This window comes from Chelonus insularis, unplaced genomic scaffold, assembly GCF_013357705.1.
Source record: "Chelonus insularis isolate UGA/USDA-ARS -01 unplaced genomic scaffold, ASM1335770v1 contig_160_pilon, whole genome shotgun sequence".
Taxonomy (NCBI): Eukaryota; Metazoa; Arthropoda; class Insecta; order Hymenoptera; family Braconidae; genus Chelonus; species Chelonus insularis.
Window position 1 is genome coordinate 362,279 of NW_023276401.1, and position 26,936 is coordinate 389,214.

General features: G+C 29.3%; 1 protein-coding gene and 1 long non-coding RNA gene across 7 annotated transcripts; one reads left to right on the top strand and one right to left on the bottom strand.

Moving 5' to 3' along the window:
• The first annotated feature begins 71 nt into the window (after nucleotides 1-71).
• Nucleotides 72-1,193, top strand: LOC118064115 (uncharacterized). The gene is made up of 3 exons (XR_004690024.1): nucleotides 72-308; nucleotides 406-665; nucleotides 737-1,193. It is a non-coding gene; the product is annotated as an uncharacterized lncRNA (long non-coding RNA).
• Nucleotides 1,194-1,253: 60 nt separating this feature from the next.
• LOC118064113 (centrosomin) lies at nucleotides 1,254-26,837 on the bottom strand. 6 transcript variants are annotated; one of them, XM_035078515.1, is made up of 13 exons: nucleotides 26,665-26,837; nucleotides 15,704-15,756; nucleotides 8,647-8,843; nucleotides 8,394-8,565; nucleotides 8,133-8,272; nucleotides 7,630-8,040; nucleotides 7,244-7,462; nucleotides 6,820-7,155; nucleotides 5,020-5,127; nucleotides 2,810-4,702; nucleotides 2,499-2,724; nucleotides 2,386-2,400; nucleotides 1,254-2,037 (listed from the first exon to the last, which is right to left on the bottom strand). In XM_035078515.1, exons 1-13 carry the CDS (start codon nucleotides 26,712-26,714, stop codon nucleotides 1,826-1,828), a joined length of 4,032 nt encoding a protein of 1,343 aa, XP_034934406.1. In that variant the 5' UTR covers nucleotides 26,715-26,837; the 3' UTR covers nucleotides 1,254-1,825. The 6 variants fall into 6 exon arrangements, with proteins under 6 accessions (XP_034934406.1, XP_034934405.1, XP_034934403.1 ...); XM_035078514.1 differs by lacking the exon at nucleotides 26,665-26,837 and adding an exon at nucleotides 23,730-24,529 and having other exon boundaries at nucleotides 8,154-8,272; XM_035078512.1 differs by lacking the exon at nucleotides 26,665-26,837 and adding an exon at nucleotides 23,730-24,529.
• Between the last annotated feature and the right edge of the window lie 99 nt (nucleotides 26,838-26,936).

The window sequence follows — 26,936 nt, forward strand, 5'->3', positions numbered from 1 at the left end:
GCCATCAGCGCCCCTAGCGGTTTTGGTCATAAATAAAAGAAGTAATTTTTCCTTCTTCTATTTACCGGTAGAGCGCTACAGTGTTTTCTGAATTTGTGTGTGCAAAAAACCAATTTTTCAAATAACAAATGAAGCTTTTCATAAACATAAATCTGATTTAAATTTAATAATTTTATATATTTTCTGATAATGTTAAGGTGCTGGTAGTATTCTGTGTATTGAATGGACTCTTGATGCCATCTAAAATGGCCTAAGCCACGACAAGCCAGACATGAATTACATTTTTTGTAAACATCATTTTGAGAAAAGTATGTAATTATGATTTTATTATTCTTCATTATGCATAAAGAATTAATTTAAAAGATATTTATCAGCTTAATTATTCACACTGTGAATTTTTTTCAGGAAGCTAAAAATAATCCAGAGTTATACTGGAATCAAAAGAAGTTTTCCATAAACGTAAGTAAATCAGATACGTAAAAAACGTTACAGAGAATACTCCAAGGATAAAGAATTATCGAAAATTAATTCTAATGATTTACTTTCTTTATTTTCTTTTATGATGATCAAATATATAATTTTTTGACTGATTAGTATTTTAATTGAAAAGAAGGCATCTCGACATTGGAATCGAAGGTTATCCGTTCAATAATTGTGATATAAAGGTACCAAATTATTGTTACAGATGATATAATTATTTCAGTAATATAATTTTGACATAAAATATTATTTACAGGTAGATGATACTCGTTTAAATATAATATAATTTTACAAAAATGAATGAGAATAATGTAAAGGACTTGTGTGAGTTCATTTTAATGTTTGAAGAAATAGTAAAAGAAATCAGAGAAGCTGATGAAAAATTGAAATCACTTAAACTAATGGATATGTCATCGTTGAGCGATGTCGGTAGAGTTAATATAAATGAATCAAAAAAGAATCTGGAAAAGCTATTAGATACAACCAAACTTCGAATTCGTAACCAAATAAAAAATTTCCATTTTTGGATGGGAAAGATCTCAGAAGATTGGGGCAGCACAGCAGAGCTTCGTCATACTATTTGGGCTCTTAAAAATTATCTTCTCAATAGTTGGATAGATAAACAATTAAAAATGTTATCTTAATTTATTATTTTTTCTTTTAACATATTGAAGTAAAAATATATTTTTATAAGCTTAAAAATAAAATGATATTGATAAATAGGTTAAATATTAAATAAAGGTTTTTTTTTTCAATCATTAATCAACAGAGCATTTTATTGTAAATATTAATGGCACTTTATTTTCATGTTTTATATACAGATGTTCAATTGTGATTCGTTGATTATAAATGTTATATACACTTACATAATTTATCAATATTGCCCTTATTCCAATTACGTGAAATGATTCATCAGTAAATTCTACGTATAAAAAAAATGTCAGATGTTCGCGTTTCTTACCTTTTAAGTATTTACAAGAACTATTCTAAAGATGCTTAACAATTTTGCGAATAACTGAGTATTTTAACATTAGTTTTTTTTGGTTTTTTAACATTCATCATTTTTTTAAAAAATCGTATTCATATCAGTATGAAAATATTTATTATTTCATATTGTCTGTCATAACAATTACTTTATTGATAAACTTAAGTACCAATGATTCAATCAGTCGATCGGATCTAAGAGTGAACCGCAAAAAAATCAAATAAAAAAGCAACGCGATGAATAATAAAACAGATTGTTCACGAAAAAAGTTTGTCTAACATTAAATCGTACAAGAAAACTTGTGGACTTGTACTTCATTTTAGTGCTTTACTCTAACTTTATATTTTGATTTTTTATATGTCAGTTATCTAATTGGTCTTCATACGTTCTCGTTTTGTTTAAAATACTTTTCGTAATCATTAATTGCTTAGTAATTGCTTTCTCAACATTTTTCTTATTTCTGTTTGACGCAGAAAGATGCTTAAATGTATCTTCAAGAGCCTTCCTTGTTTTCAGTAATCTCTTCTTTAGTGCTTCATTCTCTTGTTTCAATGCCTCGACTTCATCTAGACCTACACAAAATGAAAAAATTATTAATAACTTTATCAAGTATTTATTCAATTATAACATCGAATTATGGATGTTATTTTGCCATTTAAAGTAATTAATAGTTCATTCATGAATAAAGTTAACCAGATTTACGAGTTCTAGCTTTTTTAATCAATCCAATGAAATGAAATGAATTATTAAAGTAAGATTTTATAAATTAATATAGATCATGAAATAATGTAAATGTCAATAGCGCAAGTACAAATAAGTTATATATTAAGTTTTTTTGCAAATACTGAGTGCATTCCGATAGAAATACATAATAATTTAAGAACTAAAAGCCATAGAACTCAACTGTTTGAAATACATACTATAATTATGTCCACCTATAAATAAAATAATAAACCAAAATTATTAAAGTACAGTATTCCAACTCTGATTCTATCAATAAGAATATACAATATATCAAGAGGTTTGTAAGTACCTTCCATTTGTAGCGGACTTTCTCTGTCTAGATCTCTTAATGCATTAGTGTTGCAATTTTCTTCATCGCTTAATAAATTTGTCATCGATTCAGTGATCTTGAGAGTATCTTTCAAAGGCCTTGTTGACGCAGCAGCATCACTTTCAATACCAAGGTCTGGTGAACAGCTGGATTTACTTCTTCCAGATGAGGATGGATAACTAGTAGGTAGCCAATACTGAGAACTCTATATTTAAAAAAAAATCAATATATTAATATTCCAGACTTTTTTATAAATAATTATAGTAGTTGATATAAACTTGTTAACTTACATTATAAGAATGGAATTCTTGCAATATATCATCGCAAGGTTTATTAATCTCAGTAGGAATCGACGAAACTCCACTAGAACTTGGTGCTGAGTCGCTTGTTTCACACAAAACTCTCCTTCTCAATTCTTTATTAGTTGCTTCTAAATCTTGCATTCTTGTTCTATGAGAACCATTCATTTGATTCAATTCAGCGACTTCTTTATTGAATTTTTCACGAATAGAACGCACAGTACTTTCATATCGATTTACGGATTTTCTTAATTCTTGTTCCAATTTCAATTTTTCATTAGTCAACTTTGTGTTGTCCACAAGAACTTGACTGTGAGCTAGTGTCAAACGATCTAAGTCCTTGGTAAGCTTAGCAATACTTTCAGAAGCTTCATCATTTTGTTGTTTCAATTTCTGTATTTGAGTTTTCAATTCTTCAATTTCTTCGCGACAGTTATATACTATTTGCGAAGGGTTATCATTTTGATGATGATGTTTGATAATGGCCGTTGTCGTTGAATGATTCAATTGTGAAAATCTTTGCGTATCGTCTTCCAATTTTTTAACTTCATGTTGTTTCGATTTCATCAAATCATGATATTCATGAATTTTCTTCTCGAAAAGAACTTTTACTTTGTCACACAGCTCTACTGACTTTTCTAATTTATTGAAAATCGCTGGCAATAGTTTTTCTTCTAATACATCATCGAGCTGACATTTTTTCACTAACTCATTACGTAAAGAATCAAAATCTGTACAAAGAATATGACATAGATCTCGGAGTGTTTCGACAGCTTTAGAAACTTCATTATCTATTAAATCATGTTGTGATGTTGAATAAAAGGGAATATAATCAAGAGAATCTTCTGAATCACTTAAGTTTTTATTCGTTTTAGTATGTCTAGTTATTACTCGACATCGGCATTGATCATTGATCTTCAAACCCATTCTAGCTTTTGAAACGCTTCTGTCAGGCTCAGAGTATGTTTCAGAATCAGATTGTGATTCTCTGAAACCTTGATCTTGATCATCGACATGATTCACCTGATCGTTTTCATTATTGATCGCAATTGGACTATTTTTCACAGCTTGAACTAAGTTTTCAGAGAATGGTTTTGTGTTTGCTAAAAATTCAAGAATGATTTTCCTTTGTTCACTGTCTTCTGGATAATCGGGAGATGACAAAGTTGCTTTCATAAACTTAATAAGCCCTATTAAGTGCGTTCTTAATAATTCACAATATGTTGTAGGATTTCTTGACTCAATTTCATCACCAATCTCGAGTTTTGAATCTGCTTTAGATACCATCGTGAACCAAGTTAAAGAATCTACTTCACTTTGAAGTTTTGTTTTTTCTTCATTCAATTTTTCAATATAAGCAATCATTGTTTTAACATTACCAGAATGGCCATCTTTCAAGAAATTAATATGGACAGCTTCTTCATTAAATTCAACTTGAACTCCACATTCATTTAATTCTTTAAGTAAAATATTCAAATGATATGCATTTTCTTGATCAGATTTACTACGATTTTTATCGTAACTTTGATTTGCAGTCATGTGATTGTGGAGTTTTGCAATTTCTTTATTTTTGCTCCAAAGTTCAGTATTAACTAATTTCTGTAAATTCTGAGTCTTTACTTGAAGATCTTTGGTCAATTCTTCAATTTTCTTATTCAATTGTTTAGTTTCTGTATCTTTGATAAACAATTTCATTTTTAACTTGTCAATTTGTGTGTGTGGTGAATCATTTATAGGATCTATTTCTTCGTTGATGGGTAAAGATGGTTTTGGAGATGGTGCCGGAGGTACATCGGAATCGGACCAGTATGAATCCATTTTATTTTTCTCTGTATCCAGATTATTGATTTCTTTTTGCGTAGACTCGAGCTGATTTTGGAGATCCTATAAAAAATAGTTATTTTAGTATAGAAAATAAAAAAAGAAGAAAAAGTAAAATTTTCATGCTTCAATTCAAATATGTAGAGTCCCTTTCTGTTGACTGCATTCGAGGATAAACCGGCTAGGAATTTATACTCTAATGCTTTTATATGTATCTATTTATATTCGCAAACTCTGAAGCTTTAGAACTTCCAGTAGTTTAAACTCACTCAAATGCACTTGGAAACTTTAGTTTCAATTGTGAACATTTGAATAAAGTATTTAATTTCATTTTTCTTTATTAATAACAGTATTTTCTTGTTATTGTTTATATTATTTACCTTTGATTCTTCTTGTACTTGATGCTTCAGCTTAACTTTTTCAGCCTTGATACTAGTAATTTCATCTCTTAGATCGTTAATCTTTGCTTCCAATTCCTCGAAACGTTGCTGTACACAAAAAGCAAAATAATTTTTCCATCAATAAAACTCACACACTTGAATATCGATCAAAAATATATTTATTTAGAAAAAAAAGATGTTTACACATGCAAAAGAGATGTAGGATTAATAATACAAAGGATAGAAATTTAAATTGAAGGTTTTCATTAGATAGTTTATTATTCTTGGGAGCTAATTGATTGAGTCATTTTTCTACTGCTTTGTCCATGATCTCGGTGGCAATATAGCAACGACTGGTTCCTAAAAAAGATTTTAGAATCTCAGTCTTTACGCTATTTTTTACACAAGCTTCGCTACTAAATTCCAATTATTATTATGATTGTTATGTTTATTTTTTCTCATCGTAAACTTGGTTAAAGAATTTTTATTGATCATATAAATGTTGTTAACAATGATTTAAAATAAATAAAAATATTAGTAAATGTATATTTTAAGTTAGTTTCGAGGTAAAATGTATTGGATTACATTTCAAAAATAAAATTTTACAAATCGTTCTTGTCATTGGAAATGATTACGAAAGGTCCATTGTTACCTACCTCTACTCGCATTGAGACACATAAACATGACAACATTTTAATAATTTAACAACAGTCGTATTAAATACAAAAACTGTCTATGTCGTTCAAGAATATTTGTCGAATAACACTTACGATTTTTAATTGAAAAATACCGTTGTGTTAATTTTATCTAAGATTAGAGTCAGCTAGGTATCAGTCGAATGCACAAAAAGTGAAGCAAATGTTAACAGGTAAATTAGAAAAGATCAAAAGTCATGACAACAAATTTTAGCAGTTATCAGTCGTTAATTTTTCAAATAGTCGTTCGTGATAATCGTAGAAATGTAAGCACGCGACACGCGTCGGCTTGACTGACCGAAATGAATTTTGGTATGACTGTAAGGCACCCAGAACGGTCTTGCTATTATTAGCATAAAGGAAGGCCTCTTTTCCTGTTTATATCACTGCGATTCTCTATTATGTGTAGATTTATCCGTCGACAAAAATTTTGATGGTCTAAGGATAATATTGTGAGTAGGACATTTAACTTAGGAATTCATAAATGTATCAACTTGAAACAAGGAAAAATATAGGAGAAAAATAGAAATGAAGTATTGAAAAGTATGTGGTTAGAAAGAAAGACGAAGAGTTTAAAATATAAATTATATTTTCTTGAATAATTTTTCTTATTTTCATAAAGCGAAATTCATAAAAATATAGTAAAATTTGTAAAAGTGAATCTCGAAGCTGAATATAACATGCAGTATAATGAAGTTGTCAAAGCCGAGGAGAAGAAGAAGAAGTAGAAGATTCTTTCTGAAAAAAGGAAAACCAATGCGTTTCACTACTCAAATATAGAAATGTTTTAGTCCTTATTGATTCTGTGATTGTTAAAATAAAAATTGTTGAAAGAAAAGAATTCATATTTCCAGACAGCCAAGATAGTTTATAAGATTATGTCTAAATGAGCTCATATTAACTGCATTTTTGGTCTAATTCATGAAGGCATTCACTGTAATCACTATTTAAAATTATAAAGAGTTCACTTTGACGCCATCATTAGAGCTCATTTTGTCATATAAATTGCAAATTGGATACTATATTTAATGATGCTTTAAATTAAATAAAATTACAATGAAACAACAATCATGCTTGGCTATCAAAGAATAATTGATTTACCAACCTGGGTCATTTGTTCATCGGAACCATCAGACGTTTCGATATCAATATTTTTTTGTAATCCATCGTTTCTTTTTAATTTGAAAGTTTCGGCTGGTTTTTTTAAACCTTGTTGCATCTCTGCTTTTTTTTGTTCTTTCCTCAAGAGTTTTTCATCAAGTTTTTTCTGTTGTAAACAGAATCTTTGTATCATTTTCAATGCCTGTTCATGTCGAGGTTTAAGCTGGTTTAATTCATTTTCTGTATGCTCTGCTGATTGTTGAACATTACATAACTTGAGAATTAACCGTTTCTTTTCCTCATTTTGTTTCTCCAATTCTTGATCTTTCTCTTCTAGTTGCTAAAAAATTATATCCATAAGATGAGTATATAAATTCTTTGAAGTATATTTAATTAATGAATAATAATAGTTTGAATATTATAAGTACCCTCTTTAAATCATTTATTTCTTTGCTGTTATCAAACATAACTGATGGCGTTGGTGTTGTAGAAATTGCTTTGTCTTTTTTACTGTCCCAATCAAATGAACTCATCAATACACGTGATGGAGAACCTATTGGTCCTGATTTTAAATTTGACCTGATTGATTGAGAATCATCTAAGGTGGACGGACTGCTTGGTGGTGAGAAACGTCTATTATTTTCAAACTGTCAAGAATAAAACACATTAAAATTAATTGGTTATCATTTAATTAACTATTATAAAATTATTCTATTGTTATTAAATTGAAACACATTAATAAAACCCATTTAAAAAATTATCTTTGCATTCAATTGTTAAAAAAATACTCATCATTAATGATCATTGTAGTTACCTGATTAAGAAGCGTGCGATATTTATTATTCGTATCTGCCAAGGCTTCATCCCGAGATTTAACCGATAATCTTAATTGATCGACTTGTTTCTTTCTCTTCTCAGCAACAACATTCAATTCTTCACATGCACGACACTTCTCTTCTAACAATGAGATTTTTTCCTTGATAATTCGATCTTTTTCCGCAAGCTCTGTCTTGTATTGTTGTGTTACACTTTCACGTCTGAACGCTTCTTCCTCTAATTCTTTAACTTTCGCTCTCAAAGTTTCGATATCTAGATCTTTATCCATGATTAATTTTTCTCGGACTTGAGTTTCTTCTTCTAAACGAGCTCTTAACTCGTCTCTTTCAGTTTCCATTTCTTGACCCCATGTTCGTTCTTCGTCCAAACTCGACTTTAACTGTTCTACCTATAATTATAATTAGAATAATATTTTCAATGTAAAGTTCCAGTTTATTTGTTATTAATATCATTTTATTGGACTGCAAGAATATTCATCACCTGCATTTCAAGAGATCTCACCAATTCTTCCATTTGATTTAGTTTTTCTTTATTTTCCAAAGCGATTTCTGGTGAAATTCCAAAAGCTTCTTGGTAATATATCGACGTATCAGATAATTTTTCTCGATATTCTTCTAATTCTAAAAAAAAAAGATTACGTAAGTTATTACATTAAATCGAGAATAATAAATTTTTATTGCGAAGAAAGCAATCTAATATACACTAAAGTGAATAAGTGTCTTCTCTTTTATTCATGCCCACCTTTTTCAAGCTCAATTATACGTAGTCGTCTATTCTCCAATGATTCTTCATACTGAGCTTCATTACGTTTCGTTACTTCTTTCTGTTCTTCATATAATTCAAACGCCTTCGCTGCTTGACTCAAAAGCTTCTGTTTTTCTATCAACTCTTTCTTCAAAGCCTCAATTTCAACCTGAAAGCAAATTAAATTTATTTCCATCATACAAAAGAATGAATTAAATTTTTTGTTCTATTTTTTATTGAATTTACTAACCTTCAATTTGATATTTTTTCTAACTGGATCTTCATCAGCTGCACCTGTACTAATTATTCCCATCCTTTCTTCCAGAAAAAATACCCTTAATTTAAGTTGGAAATTTTCACTTTTTAAAGCTTCCAAATGTTCCTCATAGTCTTTCATGGTCATTGCTCCAGCAGGAAGAACCTTTCCTGGAGACCTTGTGCTGGTGCCTGTAAAATAATCATATTAATTAATACTTTTCTATCTAAAGAACCTGATTAATTATGATAATTAATATTTAACAATACAGTTTTATAAAAAATTTTATTTCCATAACCTAACCCATATTTTTTTTACAAAATCAAGTAAAATATTTCTTACTCTGCATTGCAGGGCGAAAGAAATTGAAAGCTTTCCAAAACCCGCGTTTTCTCAGTCTAAATTTGAAGCACTCACGTGACATTCATACATGATTTTTGTGGTTAACCAATGAATTTTTAGATAACTGAATTTAATTTATCCATATTGATAATATTTTTTTTTATTCTTATGTTCAAACAGACGAATAAATTACTAAATAAAACTATAACAATGAAGAAAAGTTTTTAAATCTAAATATAAATTTAATCTCACAACAAAGTAAAATTATTTCTGCTGTCTAAAAAGATCTTGATGAATATTTCAGCTTATTTTCAGAAATTTCTTCATCACACCTGTTTGTTTAATTAAAATTAATCAGACATCGATGCTATCAGTCAGTTGTCGCGCCTTGAGGATATTTAAGCATTGTGCCAACTTCGCAAGAGTTTGAAGTGAAGAACACACGTCGCGACGCTTATTCCTCGACCCTTTTGGCTACTGACCAAAGAGTAAGCAGCTTCGCGACCTATTATTATTCCTCTTGTTTTTATGTTGGACCAATCGCTTTTCTGCTATTTTTTTTTTTTTTACTTTTTTTTTATTTCCCCGTCAAATTCAGATCGAAGCTTTAGTCGAGAATGTCTTAGCTCTACCACACAGATTTAGCTTATAAAAAGAAGCTGATTGAGTCTAAATAAATCCTCATGGACTTCTAGACCAACATGAGCAAATAAATGAACTGGATAAAAAAAAAGATTGATTTATAAAAGTAATAAGGATGTGTCCTACCGAACATGATTTCTATTCTGATGGGTTTATCTTCACCAGTGGTTGAATCGTTATCTGAAGGAGCAAGTTTTGACTTGCCACATCCCATTCCACAAAATAACTCATCCGGGTTAAATTTTTCATGTCGTTTTCTCGACTATCGAGCACTGTTCTCGATAATTGTAATTTTTTAAATTAAAATTTTAACCCTTACACGACGACTAGCATCGTCAACGGGTAAAAAGTAACTGAGAGAGGCCAAATGTTAATACGTTGTACAAAGAGTAGTTTAAAATTATTTTCAATGTCTAAAGAGCAATATAGGTATATGATTCAAGGATCAAACTGAGCCAAGACAAGTAGCCTTTGTTTTCTTTTTCTTTTATAAAAATATATACGCATTATTAGAAAAGAAATGAATCATTTCAACACATTGAATAATTTTTCTAAAACTTTGTTAACTTATAAATACTTTTTGTTTGATAATATCCAATAAAATAACTCCGACATAGTGCAATAAATAAACTGATAAAACTTGACATTATTAGAGTTTACAAAATATAGAAATGAATTAGAAAAGTTAAACTAATATTGTTCTCTATTTATTTACAGAATATATATCACTTTAATCTCATGTATGTAATAAAATACAGCATATAAAGAGAATGTGTGTTGGATCGTTACACCAAAATATCCTAGTTTATCAACAATCTACCAGACAAATAATATAATTAGATTCAACATGACTCTTCTAAACTGAATCTTCTAAACTGCAGATGCAGCACACCGAATGCACTAGTATTATTTATTGAGGAAGCTAATGACTCTACAACTACTCTTCCTAGTCCTACCATGCAGCAGGCAAAATTTTCCTGAACAAGGCCCCTTTTGTCACGGTTTCCCTTTGTTCAGACTTTTGGATGACACGTGTTTGTTTCATGAGATCTCAGCATCTGTTCTTTGTTATATTGTTCTCCATTTTAAAGTGTCGAATCTACACTCATTGTTGGGTTTAGCTTTTCAATACCTATATAGGTATTATAATGTGACCATAGATCAGAGGTGGGCATAGTTTGACTGCAAGGGAGCCTAAACTTTGGGCTACTTAATAAACATGCTTTGGCACTGATGAGTCAAACCCATCTCTGTCATAGATTTTCACAACAGGAAATAATATACATAAATTTTAAATTGTTGTGCACCCTATCTATGGGTAGTGTGACTTGTTAGAGTTTTTCTATTTTCAGAATATGCTGTTTTATCATTAAAGAGTCTATAATTATATCACTAGTTTAGTTCGTAAATAATTATTAATTAAATTTAACCCAATTTAGCATAAAACTTCTCTCTTCATTTCACTAGAATAACTCAGTATTTCTCATCGTGCAAAATTGCAAGTTACATAACACTGGCTCGTTACCTAATCTATAACAATAATTACTCATTCACCAAAATATTTAACTTGGAAAAAAATATGTTCTGATAAAAAATTTTAAAATAAGAAATAATTAAATGATAATCATTCTTGATAAAAACTCATTGTTTAAAAGCTATAAAAAACTTTTGATAATTATTAGATAATTAAAACTCCTTCAAGTAGTCGACATTTTCGAGAAATTATGTCATTTATCGATATCTTAATGTACAATCAGGTATCCACTTTCTCATTCTAATTGGAAATTTTTTCAGTGATGAATCATGAAGGTTGAAAAGCTCTTGCTACTTCTAAATAAGCTCTTCAACATACCCCACTCCACCTTTTAGACATATGATAATTAAACACACAATTGTTTTTTATTAAATGTATCTTTCAGTTTTAATGATAAATAAATGATTATGCCTAAACTGATTTAAATAAATTACCGAAAGTATAGAAATATGTCTGAAGTCTCAATAACTATCATAAAATATCAAGTAATTATTCTTTCCACATTAATACGACTTCTGAAATCTATTTAAATGATAAAAAATAAGAACATTGTGAAGTAAAAGCAATAGAAAAGATATGAGTATAGTAGTCCTGGTCAGTGAAACACCATGGTGATTCACTCCAGAGGAGTTTCTTCTCTGCGGTCTTGGAGTAACAGCTGCAGCTGTACTGATCCCTCTATGAGCTTGTAGCAATACTCATGCACGACGGGGCTCCCCGTATTTATAGATGACACATTTAGGCCAAAATTGCCATTTCTTATTTGTCTTTTTTCAGGTAAAAATGTGGCTATCATTTGACCTGACCTAACGACTTACTTCTATTGCTATCGGCTTTCATTTATGTTTTAATTTTAGACTGCATTCATAATTAAAATAGAAGTACCTTTGCTCGACAGTACATTTATAGATTGACATCCAATTATGATGTTCTTTAACATCTAGTTAACGACTTTTAGTATTTGTGTATTTAAGCAGAAAATGAATGATATTCAGTAAAAAACCTCAACCTGACAGGAAAGTAAACTGAACATTGATTGAAGCCAAGTGCTTCTGTTGGATTTAATTATAAAAGTTAATTATTTTACCAATCAATTAGGCATAGAGATTTAATCTTACAGCCCAAGAAATAATGAAAGCTAATTTAGTTGAACCTAATGTTGAATTGTCGCTTTCAGAAAAAGGATGAGTTAAGAATTGAAGTGTAAAGTTGGACTTTCCTTTAATTGAAAATTCAATTTTCATCTAAATTTATCAAAAATATATCTATTTAGACAAACCGCAGCTGAAATAGCTTGAATAATTTATTTGTTATGAGCTGTTAAGTGTCAATAAGACATTTATTTAAAATTTAATCCATTAATGGAGCAGTTGTTGAACATAATTTTTGGTTCAACAGGGATGGCATAGAAAAGAATTATGAAAAGAAAAAGAGGAAGTCTGGTGCACTGAGACACCAGAAATAAGTTGAGGGATTGACGACTACATCCCACGTATCCAGAATAAGTGCTTGTATACGTGCTAGGTGCAGTCTGAGGGAACTTCCAAGGCAAGAAGAAAATACAATCCAACTTCCTGTTACTCGACACCAAAAGGATTCAAAAGTTTTCTTTGAGAAAAATACTTTTGGCAGCTGCTGAAAGATTCAATTTATAAAATTTAATGATCTTTCAAAGTCGTTTGTTTGATACATTTGAAAAGTTTTATCAAAAATTATTACTGCGACAAATTAATTCGTTTTTTCTTTTTGGAGTAGCTTTTTTGAAAATTCTAAATCCTGATTTATCATACTAATTCATTCTAGGCTATTTATTCCATTGATCTAAAACATTCATTAATAATAACTTTACATCTTCAACACTTACTTCGTTTTCTCTAAACTATAAATAATCTTACTTCACAATTGCAAAGTTAAATATAAGCCAAAAGATAATACTTCTTCAGTATTATTGTTCTAGACTAAATATTCAACATCTTTCATTTATCACTAAATTCTCCTTTTTTTCAAAGGTTCATTTCTAGAGAAATCTATTATCATCCTAATCTTCATTTTCACTTATATTAACATTTATTGTTACCATGAAGATAAAATATAAATGCTGAAGCTCATTGTCTGATGACAAATCACAACTAAATATAGACAAAAAATGGTAATGTGATACTTAATTTAATTTTAATGAATCTAGAGCATAAAATACAGAGGTTATTTTACTACCATGGCACAGGAGACTTGGCAAAGTTTTCGAGTGGTCCAAAGTACAAAGCACTGAAGAGAGAAAAGTGAATTCGCGCCTGTAAGTCTTGGCTACAAAGCTTTGACTTCTAAGAAGAAGTCACGAAGGTCCGTCGAACGGCGCCTGATCTGGATTCTTAAAGTCTAGTCATTCGGGGTCGTAAAATCAGGTGTCTTCTTGTGACTTTTTCAAACAATCTCATCGCCAAAGCCAATGTAATGACGTGAATAATTTATTTACAAGGTCACTCATTGCTAAATCTCCTCTTCAGTCTGATTCGTAGGTCAAACTAATTAGCTTTTGAACAGTCAAATTTATTCCAATATATCAAGTGGCTCGTTAGATCCACTTAACACGTAGTTGTATCAGGTTTGAGTAAATTGGTGAATCCCAATGCAATAACGAGGTCGACAGACGCTCGATCTACTCCAGTATTTGCGGAAGCAACCACTGAGATCAAGACGAAAATAGAAATTCCAACCCAACTCTTTTCACTCCAATCTTCTTTACAATTTCTTTTCATTTTAAGTTGTGAGATTTTAGCTGAATTTTGTAGAGCACTTATTTAATTTATGAGTGATATCTTTGGTTATAAACCTGTTTTAAAGTCTACCCTGAATAAATTAAAATTTTTTTCAGTTTTTTTCTCTTTTAGCAAACTATTTTATTTGCTTCAACAAACATAGAATTAAAATTTGTTTAAATTCCATTTTAAATATCTGAAATTTTTTTTTTTTTGGTAAAAATGAAAAGTTTGGATGTTAAATGTGTAATTTATAATCTAGAAAACACAGTAAAATATCTCAAAATAGCTTACATTTCATTAGCTTCGAATTCTACAATCTTAAATCTTTCAGAAAACTTTTCTTTATCACTATCTTTCTAAAAATAAGATAAAAACTATCGGGGTTATAAAAATATCCAAAATTTCCACAGAATTTTCATATTTTTGGTTTTGGATTGTTCTGAGAGCCAAGAAGATGCATTAGAAATGAAGGAAATCTAGATGAGAAAGTTGTAAAGGAGGAAGAAGACAAGAAAACGAGCATTTTCTAAGAATTCTATGTACCACAGCGAGTAAGTTTGACATGATAAAGTGGGAGAAATGGCGTCACGACGTCTCGAGAGAATCTTGGGATAGAAATACTCACTTAAAGTATTTTTGTTATTCTTTTTCTCTTGATGAACGAGAGTCACTTGATGGAACATTTTTAATCGGCATGCACCAATGGAAAGTTAATTACATCGGAAATAAGTAATAAGATCAGTTACGTTGATACAATATAACTATGATGGGGACAGTGGCCTTCTATTGTTCTTTGTCATGTGTTTAGACTGTCCTCTAATCGAGTTGATGATGTCGATACGTCTCGATGACCCGTCGATAGGTATTATTAATGGCTAAAATAAAAGGCCAAAGGATCGTCACTCCTTATCTGTAAATGAACCTCAACAATCGATTCAATCTGGCTCCCTTGGGTGTGTCAGCTGCTCTAGAACCCACATCCGGTTATCTTCAAGATGATAGGATCGTCTATGTGATCACATCCGTTTTTAAGCACACTTTCTTGTCTAGATTACTTGCTCCATAAAAATAAGATCATTACTCGATTATCGAATTCTTTCAATTTAGTTTTTTGAATAGAATTGAACAGAATACAACATCTAGGATTATCTAGAGCAAATATTAAGGTAAATAAGTAGCTTATAATTTTTTAAGTGGAATATAATAGAAATATGAACAATGAAATTTGTTATTAAGGAACTGGTCTTTGAATTAACATGAAGAGTATATCATTAGAGTGATGGGATATAATTAAATAAAATAAAACCCAAGCAGTGTAACTAAATGTAGATTTTAGGGGTTAGTAGTGCATGTTATTGATTCAGACACGCAAAGCTGATTTTTTTTCTCACTTTAATGATAATAGTGATTGATTGGGATCGGATTTTCGTCATAAAAGAAATATTGATTTGTTATAAATCATTTCGGAGTCGTAGTTACACTACATATCATCAATAAATATCACCATAAACTTACCAAAAAATATAATCATTAATTTTATTTCTTTTTTAACTTTAAGATAATTCAAATCCATGTTTTGCTTTTATTCAATCATACCAATAATTTTAATTTAATTATTGCTCTTATTTGACAATGTTGATTTTTTTTTTTTTTGAATTAATTTATTCGAATTTTAGTATACTTCGATGTTTTGGAAAGCTTATTATTCCTAAAGTTCACTTAAATATTTACTTTTTGATCAAAACAAATTTGTAAAAAAAAATTCCAATCTTACCATTGCCCAGACGTGTCTGATTCATCGTGATTTCTTGCAATGGCATCTGAGTGCTGAAACATAAAAAAATTTTTTTTTCTTTAGTAAAACATGAAACAAAAATACGTAAAAGAGAATGAAAGCTTTACACTTCTTTTCAGGTCCGGAAGCAAACTGACAACCTGGGAGGAGATAAAAACTGCAGTAACTTTGAAGCAAAGTTCTATTCTGAGGAGAAACTAAAGCCAGAAGGGACTTGTTGATGAACGAGTGATGGGAATCGATGCTTGAAGAGGTAAAAAGGTACATTCTATTTACAATCCTTCAAGTTCTCTAATGATCAATAATCTCATTGATTGACATATACTGTTCTAACTTGTTTTTTATCTTAAAAAAATACATTTTAATGACTTTATTTTTAATTTCCAACTCATGTTACTCCTTTTTGATTGGATATTCTGTCACAAATTGACATCAAAACATGTACAACAAATCAGAAAGTATCAACAGTTAAGACAATTATAAATCTAATAATTTTTATCAAATATAATAAATTCAAAAAAATGATAGAAATATTTTTAATGATGCAAAAATAGTTAACATCTTTTCTAAAATGATTGAAAAAATTCCATTACTAATTTTTTTATTTTATTGTCATTCTTATATCATTAATGTTCTTCATGATGAAAGGAATGTGGTAATAAATTAATAAGCACTTAGTAAATTATTTTAGTTTTCATAACCCTTATGTAGGTATACATGTTTGAATAGAAGAATCACTCAACAAGAAATGAGGAAATGCAGTAACTTCCAGTAAGCTTTAATATAGATCTCGACGAATAGTCTCCCTTACCATGAATTCTGTACTTGGAAATGTATAATGATTAATTACACAAGCCTGCAGATGTGCGAATTGCTATCATTAATTTATAGATATTTTCCAACATTCCCTCACTAGCTATGCCAATCTACTGAAGGTTTTCAATAAGAACATTGATCCAAGATATTCAAAATAAAAGATAGAAAAAATTATCAATTCTCATAACAATGAATCACATTGATTCACAGTATGCACAATGTGGTTTTTTATTGATTCTTTTGCTCTTATCAGAAGTTTAAGCAAATAGTGATCATTTGGCTATGCACAAATAATTGATAAGTTATCGAAAAATCTGTTTGTTGTATTATAATAAAGGAAGTGTAATGATTTTCTTGTATTTGTTTAACTGAAGATTTATGTGAAAGATTAAAATAGGATGAGTACAATAAAATGATTAAAATTTTCTGGTGAATTCCATCAGCTGTCTTTGTATATTATCTTGGCTGTAGCAAGGAAGAATGAATTGTAAATTATGTGCGTTACTAAATTAAATGCAAACAATAAAACCTTCTATAGCAGGTATGGGCGACATTCTTGAAGTTATGGTTCCCTTGAAGATTAAGAGTACTCGAACAATAAGACCCACAATGAAAATTACATCAAGGGATCCAAGTACTTAGTCACAGGAACTTTAAGAAATCCTGATGGCTCATACCTGTTCTACAGTAGATTCTCTCACCCAATAGAAATCCAACGATTTAAGGCTTTTGAATCTTCAAGAACGTAGGAAAGTTTTATTGGTTAACCATTTTCTGGGCCAGCAAAGGGTTTCGGGTATTAATTATTGTGAATACATAAGTATCGAAAATGCAGGTAGAACATTTTCAAGTGACCTCAACTCTAGTATAGTATAGTGTAGTATAGTATAGGATTAAAACGAAATAGCCTATTAACATTTAAAGTCAAATCTTTGAGAGAATTTACTGTCTTTCTTTCAAATAAATAATGTTAATATAAATAAATAAATATAACAAAATTATTATATATTTATAACAATCTAAGTATTCTTTTAGATAACAACACCAATCATGTGATTACACAATTAAACATTATTCAATTGATTTTTTTTGTAAAGTGTATTGTAGATTTCATGGAGATTCTAAACTAGCTGTTTTAATTAAGGAAAAAAATTGAGGAAAGTAATTCTTGTATTTTTTCACATCAAAAACAAATGCATTCTAATTATTGTACCGTCTTGACAGCAATTAGGATTGTTCATTGTACATTTAAGATCCATTACTACAAGTTGCACATTCGACAATGGATGCAATATTTAAATACAATGATACAGTTATGAAACTTTCATTAATATTTCAATACACAATCTTTATAATAGGTGTATTATAAATTAGTATGATTTTTTCATCATGATAAATTCCTATTGTTTTATTATCATTTATAAATTGTTCATTTAACTCTCTTCCTGATTCATTTGTCATAACTTAAAGTAGTCTTGTTCTCTCTTGATAAATTAAATAATGACATTTCAATTAATTCTTCAAGAAGGTTGGTTCCTAACTACCTAAGTGGTGATGGTTTAAATATAAAATTAGTTAAAACTGTCACCGTGAGATATTTAATTAGTTCCAGATATTACGTACAACTTGCCACCAACTAATTGTAGATGATTTAATGGTCGCATTGGACTCATGTTTATAAACTTCCTAGAATTAGACCTCGAGTCCATCTGAGCGAGTGAAGAGGTCTGATTGAGACTAAAAAAAAAAATGGAAAAATCCAAATCAAAGATTGTTGAGAGGGTTGTTCGTCTACCAAAATAGACTGGAACACTAACAGACTGGACGTATAATGTAAGCAAAGGTCAACAATAAATGATACAATTGGTAACACACATTTATCATAATATGTTACAATTTAAACATTTCTTCTTATGCACTTGATAATTTTAAAAAATAGAACAACATATCTTCAAGTATGACTAAATGTAATAAGATCACTTAACATTGAAGTTGATACTCTTAAATATTGTTCAGCCATTCTTTAATTTGTGTAGGCGAAGCTCGGGTTCATGGAACTCTAAGTTGTTAAAATCAATTTATTTTGTCAATTATTGAATTCAAAATGTCTGGATTCTTTAATTATTTATTTATTTTTATTTCAATAAGTAAAATTATTTATGATTACTTATATCGTTAGGTTTGTTCAAATTCTAGTAAAAAAATTATTTACTTTATATTTATCTCAATGACTGAAATTAAATAATCTCACTAAATACATTTTATCTAACACCTTAACATGAAGCCTAATCTCTGAGTCATTAACTAGTTCGAATTTTTTTGGTGTAAAATCAACCTAAAATGTAAGTTCATCATTTTTTTTTTTTATGTTATTAAAAAATATAAAATAGCTAAACTAATACGTAAATAATTCATTTATGCTATTTTTCAACAGTAATTATTTATTTTCTGTTAATATTAGGAAGCTGCTATTTTTTATGCTCATTACTGGTGTTTACTCAAGTGATTCAATAGCACAAGTGTCAAATGCTGAAGTTATAATCATGAAGGCATATGATTTACAAGCTTCTTCAGAAATTTGCAGAGGTATTGCCATTCATCCCATTGTTGTGATGACAGCTGCTGAATGTGTTGATGGGTTTGTATATTTTTTAATAACCATTAATTTTCTAAATTATTTATAATTATTGTTTCTATTATGTTTAGATTATTGCCCTCGAATTTGGTTATTGGACATTTACGGTACTTGCTGATTTCTGATGTTTCAAAAATTATTATTCATCCAGAATATATTGCATGTAGTGGTACCAATAATTTTGCTATTTTAATCATGGAAACTGCTATTACTACAGAAAATTCAATAGCTTGTTTGCCTGATGAGATGTTTTTGAATAATGCAGATTTAATCTCTGATTGTTCAAACAAACTGATAACAACAAATCTCTTTAATAAATTTTCATCAGGTAATAGAAAAGATGTAAACAACATTAATTAGAGAAAAATTGAAGTATCTTGCTAATAATTGTTTTTTATTCAAGATGAATCCCAATGTCTTCGTTTGCCACATTTGTATCGGCTTGCTGCAATTCCTAGTCAACTATGTGAATTAGATTCTGCGGAAATTCCAAATATTTTGAAGGTAATCATTTTAATTTTTTTTCCATTTGTGTTTATTAACCACAAACATTTTTTCTGTAGAATCGTAAAGTTGAAATGATAATCTGTAAATCAAGTACGACAAATTCGCAATGTCTTGATTACTATTTTGCACAAGATACGTCAACAAAGATATGTTCACTTTATGGTGAAGAGGTTCCCTTTAGTAAGCAACCGAATTATGTATATTCTGTTGTTCCTTGGATTCGGAATGAAATGCAGAAATATGTTAATGGTGTTCCAAAAGTATCTTCCTGTATTTTAATATTAATTATATGTATTATTGCCCATTTTTCTGTATAAATTACTCGATACTTAAGCAATTACTCAATTTAGAATAAAAGAATTTATTTATAAATAACTAAATAGTTTACTACGACGTCTCAGGCTATAACAAATATATATGAAAATGTAAGATAAAACTTTATACAACGGTTATGAATTAATAAATACATGAGATTGTGTAAAATACACAAAAAAATATATACACTATATATTATTTACCCAAGTCGAAATATAATATCTAGATTCAATCCATTTTGAATTTTTTCAATCCTATTTATTCCTATATTATTATCAATTTTTTACGTAAGGTAAAAATATAATCAATGAATATTACACTTTAAAATTAACTTCATTTGATTATTATTGGAGAACATTTTTATGATGACTAAATTATGATGAAGTGAAAAAAAATATTAATTATTAAAATCAATAATTATCGAGAATAATATTAAGATTAATACGCCATAAGTTAGCATCTAAAATAATATAAGAAGACAAATTTGGTTATTAACAATTAAAAATTGACGAAAGCACTTATTATTCTCAAAAAAGATAACTTTGCTACAACTTTGGTTTGCATTTAACAATTACCGTTATCATCTTAAATCTGAAAAGATATGATTAACAAGATAAAATCAAGCTAAAAAAACTTCAACTTCTTCTTTTACTTTAAAGTTGCAAATTTTTTTAATCTTTATTAATTTAAATTACTGTAACTAAATAACTAGATGATTTTATGTAAATCGTATTTTTTTTAAACATTCAACTTGCCCTCGATAGCAGTTATTCAACAATATACCTGAAAGTATTTATATATACGAATTAATCAAACCTTTCAGAAGTATTCATCTTTATCTACTTAAGTAATTAATTATAATGATAATTATCATGCGAATTTATATTGAAATCTCTATTTTATCAAAAAAATAAAATACTCAAAATGCAAGTTATCTAAAGCAAAGTAATCATTAGTTAACTACGGCATATCGTCTTCATATTTTGTGGCAGTATATAAGTAATCTTTATTCAACTTCTCAGCATCATAAGAACCAGTAGTCACAAACGAACTTTAAATTTGTAGTGTAAAATAAGGAAAAATGTAAGTGTAATAAGAATTACTACGCAAAAGTTAGAGAAATTAATTAGTAGTCATGTACTTTTGTTTCTTCTTTGATATCAAATAATCATTGATCGATTAGTTTATTAGTCATTTCAATAATATTCATTTATTTATTTGTTAATATTAGGAAGTCTCTATTCTTCATAATCATTATTGCTCTCCATACAAGGGATTTAACAGCAAAGGTGACGCCTGATGACATTGTAATCAACATGAAGTCTCCTTATTGGAGTAATGAAGAATTTTTCATAGAAATTTGTAGGGGTATTGTTGTTCACCCAAAGGTTGTGATGACGGCTGCTGAATGTGTTAAAGGGTAAGTATTTCTCTAACATTCATTTTTTTATGTTATTGGAAATGATTATTTTGGTTATATTTAGACTCTCGCCTGCGAATTTACAAGTTGAAAGCTCATGGCACAGTGTCTCTTCTAATGTCTCGCAGATTATTATTCATCCAGAATATAGTGAAGACAATGGATCGAAAAATTTCGCTATTTTGATTATAAATAAAATTATTGTTATGAGAAAGCCTGTTGCGTGTCTTTCTAACTGGAAATTTATGAATAATGTAGACTTAAGGAAATGTTCAACTTCGACAATTACAGAGAATCTCTATATGAGAATGAATATATCATCAGGTAACGTAAATGAAATTGAGATAATTAAAAAAACAACGTTTTAGTTATTTAATTTTGGTTACATCTTATTAATATCATGTTTTTTGTATTCAAGATGAACCAAAATGGGCCCTAAATTGTAAATTGGATGATAAATATAAAGAAAATCCACATATGTTCAGGGTAATAATTTTAATTACGTTTTTTTAATTTTCAATTATAATCAACAAAACTTTTTTTTAACAGAGTCGTCAAGTACAAATGGTGCACTGTAAACCCATTTCAAAAAATTCAGAATGCTCTACTTACTATTTTGGACATTATTCATCGAACAAAACATGTCCTCGATATATTACAAATGATTACAAAATCATTGATCTTCAACCGAGTTTTACAGATCAAGTTTATGTTTGGGCTCATAAGCAAATCAAGAGATACGTTAGTGATCTTTCAGAATGTTTTTAATCTTTTGAAAACTATGAAATAAAACGTAGCTAAAACTCTATAATGTATCCATGGAAAATAGCTAATAACATAGCTTTTAATTAGCTAAGTAGCTTAGTGAGGAAAACATCAAGAATTATATAAATTTGATATTAATCACAAGTATTGAGGAAGAGGGGGCAAGACAACTTCCTTAGAAAGAAATGATTGAAAACGTGAGAAATTTAGATATTTAAGCATGGAACAATGTGAAATAAATAGTGACCTTCAAACTAGAGGTGGGCATACTCAGCTCATCAGAGCCAGAGCAACTCTCCAGGTATATATTGTTTCCTACTTGTATTCATTAATGTTTATGAAGTGGCCCAAAATTTAGGCTCCCTTGAAGTGAAATTTTGCCCACCTCTGCTTCAAACAATTCATGAATTATTGAGGATTAAAATTTTTAAATCGTACCTACTACAATTTATACCTTTATATCCTTATAAATCAAAAAATGTTTGAATAGACCATCTTGGCCCGGTTTCTCCTATTATCTACCTTTCTATGTTATGTACTTGAATTTATTTTGCATAAATAAATGATTCTTAAATAATAAAATTTATTGTAATACTATTCTTATTTACTCAGCATCACTGTACAATAGAAGAATCATGGAGTTATTAAATGTAAACACGCTTGCGCCTTTTCAAGATGATTTTATCTTAATCATCATCAACATATTTCTGATACATCTGCAATAAAACCGAAAGTCCCCTCCAAACGACTCTCAAATAATGATCAATGAACATAAAAATAACAAACGACATTTAGACCAAACTAACAAATAAAAAACAATTTCGCAGTTAGAATTTGCCCGCGTTCAAGATGGAGGTACTGATCAATACTAGAATGTGGACCAGCTGCAGCATCTTACTGTTGCTCTAGTTAGAAATTACGTCTCATAATAAAAATCCAATAATCTTATTTTATGGAATAAAACTGATTAATATGATTGCTACTAATTTATTAGCATACACTAATAATAGATGAATATTCTGAATTGAAGATAATGAATGTCATCCGATCATTCCCATCATTACACACAATGTTTTAACTGAACTAAGTGTTGCCTAGGCGAGAAAAGTTAACATGCAAAGTAAAATTTCCTCAATTAACAGGTCGTTAACCGTTGGGTGTAGTAGTTAAACAATTAGCTCGATTGCATGCAATAAGTCATCAGTGTCATCAGTGTTGTTCCAATGTTTCACACACGTGGGAGAGATGTTTTTTTCTATAATTTCATGTTAAATATCACCGTAGGCGATAGATACTATTTTCCATTTTCTATCAATGTGTTACATATACACATTATGCACAATTTATGTTGATTTTATGCAGGTCAATCATATACAGCATAGTCGTGATACCTTTGCTATTGTTTCCGTGTAGATACTTCGTCATAACATCAAGATTCATGAAGAAAAAAACTATCATATCGCCGGAAATAAATAAATAAAAGCATGGGAAAATAAATAAATGGAATTAATATTAGATTTATAGGCCAACTAGAGCATTTAACTTACTTTCTGAATGGACTGCAAATCTTGCCTCGTCCAGGAGATTTTGCTGGAGACTGTGGACTATTTCGTCCATAATACGATGTATTACCACCAAAGAACATTTTTAATATTTATAACAGTTAATATAGATCTCACGTTTATAAAACTAATAATATCCTTTATGAGTGTTTGAAACTATTATTGATAATTCTCAACAATTTAACGATATATACTACTCTCTTAATACTGACTACGTTGTACTGAAACCTCCTTTGGCACGTTATTTTGGCGTCGTAGAGTCAGTCTTATGATTAGAATAATTTGTGATGTTTGTTTTTTTAACATGAAAGAGTTTTTTCAAGACAAAATTACAGAATGTCTGTCAGTCTTAATGAGAATTATTATTTATTCTCTTATACTTAGTTACACTTTTTTTATTTCACTTCTTAAATGTACACCACTAAACCAACATGATGAATCTAGATTAATATTCAGTAATGTCACTTCAATAAATCCAACACCACGATAGATATTGTTTTAAAAAATAATCAAAAGTCACTGAGATTTGTCACTCTTCCACAAACGTGTCCTTTTTCGTCATTGTCTTGGTAGAAGATAATTTTCTTTTGACTGGTGGTTTTGGTCGTTCCATAGTAAATAATACCAGGTCTCAAGAACACGGAAACGAATATTTTTTGTCACTACGTTGTTGAAACTCAACTCGAGTGTACGGTAACAACATCCAGCATCCAAACAACAAATGTAATAGAATACACAACGTGTGTTAAACTTGTCTTAAAATGACGTGAGCTTACTGCTGAACGGACGGGAGGCAACTGATTCAATGTGGACGTGCTGAAGCGCAAGCAGTCCAGAGGGATGACAGATAGAGGGGGAGAAATACATGAAAGCAAAATAGCATAAGTGATCTGTATTGAAGAGGAGGCTGCTCGAGACGAGGGATTGCATCGATCAGAGGGGACCAGTGGCTCTCAAGTGTTATGGATTATTTTATTCGTAGGGTATTTAACCCTATTAGAAATATACATCTTACAGGTCCTAATGTTTATGAAAAATATACCTTCAATGTTAATAAACAAGGTCAATTGTGTTTCATGCTGATGGTTTCTGGATGCTTATGACGCATTTTAATAATTCAAGACTACTAACTTTTTTTATCTTATTATTTTACATAATTGTAATTGTTGTTGTTATAAAAATGAAATTCAACTGCTTGTATTGTAGATATTTGTTAAGTCAGTATAAAATTCCATGAAATTTTTGCATGGAAAATTTTATTGATTTTGTTGATCATCAAACTCTTTTTCAACCTTATTATGAATTATTAGAGCTTATTAAACCCCACCCGATACTTATAAAAATAATACACAAGATAGAATCTCATATTTAATCGTCCTTGGAAGTATAAAAAAAGTTTTGAACACTTAATTTCTTAAAACAACTGCATGATTTTTAAAATAAATAAAAAATTTGTCACGAAAGTTTACTTTTATTCAATTTTTAGGAATTATTAAACTTTTTGTCAAGATAATTTGATATATATTAAATTATTTGAATTTTAATCAGTTTGAGATTGATATTATTACCATAATGATGTGTTAATGAATTTCTTGTTCATTTTAAAACTAGTCGTTAAAAATGCAAGAAAAGTTTATAACTTAAACACTCTAAAGAAACAAGCTGTTGAAGAATTTACGTTGTCTTATTACACTTATTTTCTTCAAATCATTACCCTATCTTCTTCTTCAGACGTTAACTTTTACGAGACCTTTGCTCTCACACGTGTAATAAACAGCTGGTGATCTTTTTTGATCACAACAGCACTTGAAGGAAGATGATGTATCCAATGTATAAATTTTCAGATTCATCAACACGTAATTCAATTTAAAAGCTACAAGTTTCTTTTCAGTATATATAAAAATAATTGTTGCAAGTAGCATAAAAATATATGAAATTAATTTGATATTAATTTCATGCACTTGCGAAAGAGATGAAAGATAAAGAAGTTGTGCAAAATTTGCTGCACTGAAATATCGATCTTTTCAAGCATGTATATTTCAAGGACAATGTTTGCATGGCTCGTGATTAAATAAGCTATACAAAAGCTAATCTGTTCCTGAAGTTTCAGTTAGATCAATCAAAGTGATTGTACATGTCTTTCAGATAGATGCTATTAATTCTATGCATCAGTTATACAATTAGATGGATCAGTTTATAAATGTTATTTACCAGAAAATATGATATAAACTGTAACTTCTATTTTTCTCATCATATCAACATTGGACATAATCGAGAAAAAAAAATTATATGATCACCACTGAATGACCTGTGACCCTTTTCACAATGATAAGCGTCAGGAAGAACGAATAAAATTGTTAATAACTTATTGAGGAGTAACGAAAACGATACATGAGCTCAAATAACTAATAAAACTGTCGTTAATAATTTATAATGTCTGCAAGTCACTTTGTTTAACCTTTAGATTTTTATATATAAATATATAATCAATGATCAATAGTTTAAAATCAAGAAACCCATCAATAAATTCACCCAGAATTAAACTACTCCAAAATACTGTTTTCTCATTTTATTACAAATATTTTAAAAAAATCAAAATGATTTATGAGAGTTTAGTTTAATTTGGTCTTTAGTTGTTGAAATAATTAATCTTGCAAGCTGCATTCATTTATTAGTTTGCATATTGATTCATTGTTTATTTAGAATAAAACCATTTAAAAATTGTAATAAGAGTCTGAAGAGCTTTGGATATTTATTCTCCAGACTATTTATGGAAAGCAATGAATGAATCGTTGAGAAAAAAAAAATGTGACAAAAACAATCAAAGCTGTTTCCAAAATAAATTTACTACTGTGTGCAAGACAAAGATAGAAACTACTAGCTCTAATCAAATTTGATAGTGACATTTATTAGTACTTACACATCGAAATTGATGGATACCATCGTATCATCGAAACATTCGTTAATCATTGTGAAGCCTTGTCACCTCATTTACACTTTATTTATTAATCAAAATTCGTCCTGACGAAAGGATAACAATACGCGTGTAAAACATTCAACATGCATAACCGTCAAGTTTTAAACTATTAGTTCATGATGCTACCGTTAGAGGCGGTACTGTTGGATTTTTCTAAGCTGCCAACTGTTGATAATAAATTCATGGTGGCCAACTTTTAAAAAAATTCGACGTGT

What these genes read in the sequence shown, in the direction of transcription:
- LOC118064113 (XM_035078512.1), bottom strand. Translation starts at nt 23,827, where the DNA reads ATGTTCTTTGGTGGTAATACATCGTATTATGGACGAAATAGTCCACAG. An exon ending in AAGTACAAGAAGAATCAAAG is followed by an intron (nt 4,703 to 5,019) that starts GTAAATAATATA and finishes TATTTTTTATAG; the next exon opens with GATCTCCAAAATCAGCTCGA. An exon ending in AAGAATTCCATTCTTATAAT is followed by an intron (nt 2,725 to 2,809) that starts GTAAGTTAACAA and finishes TTTTAAATATAG; the next exon opens with AGTTCTCAGTATTGGCTACC.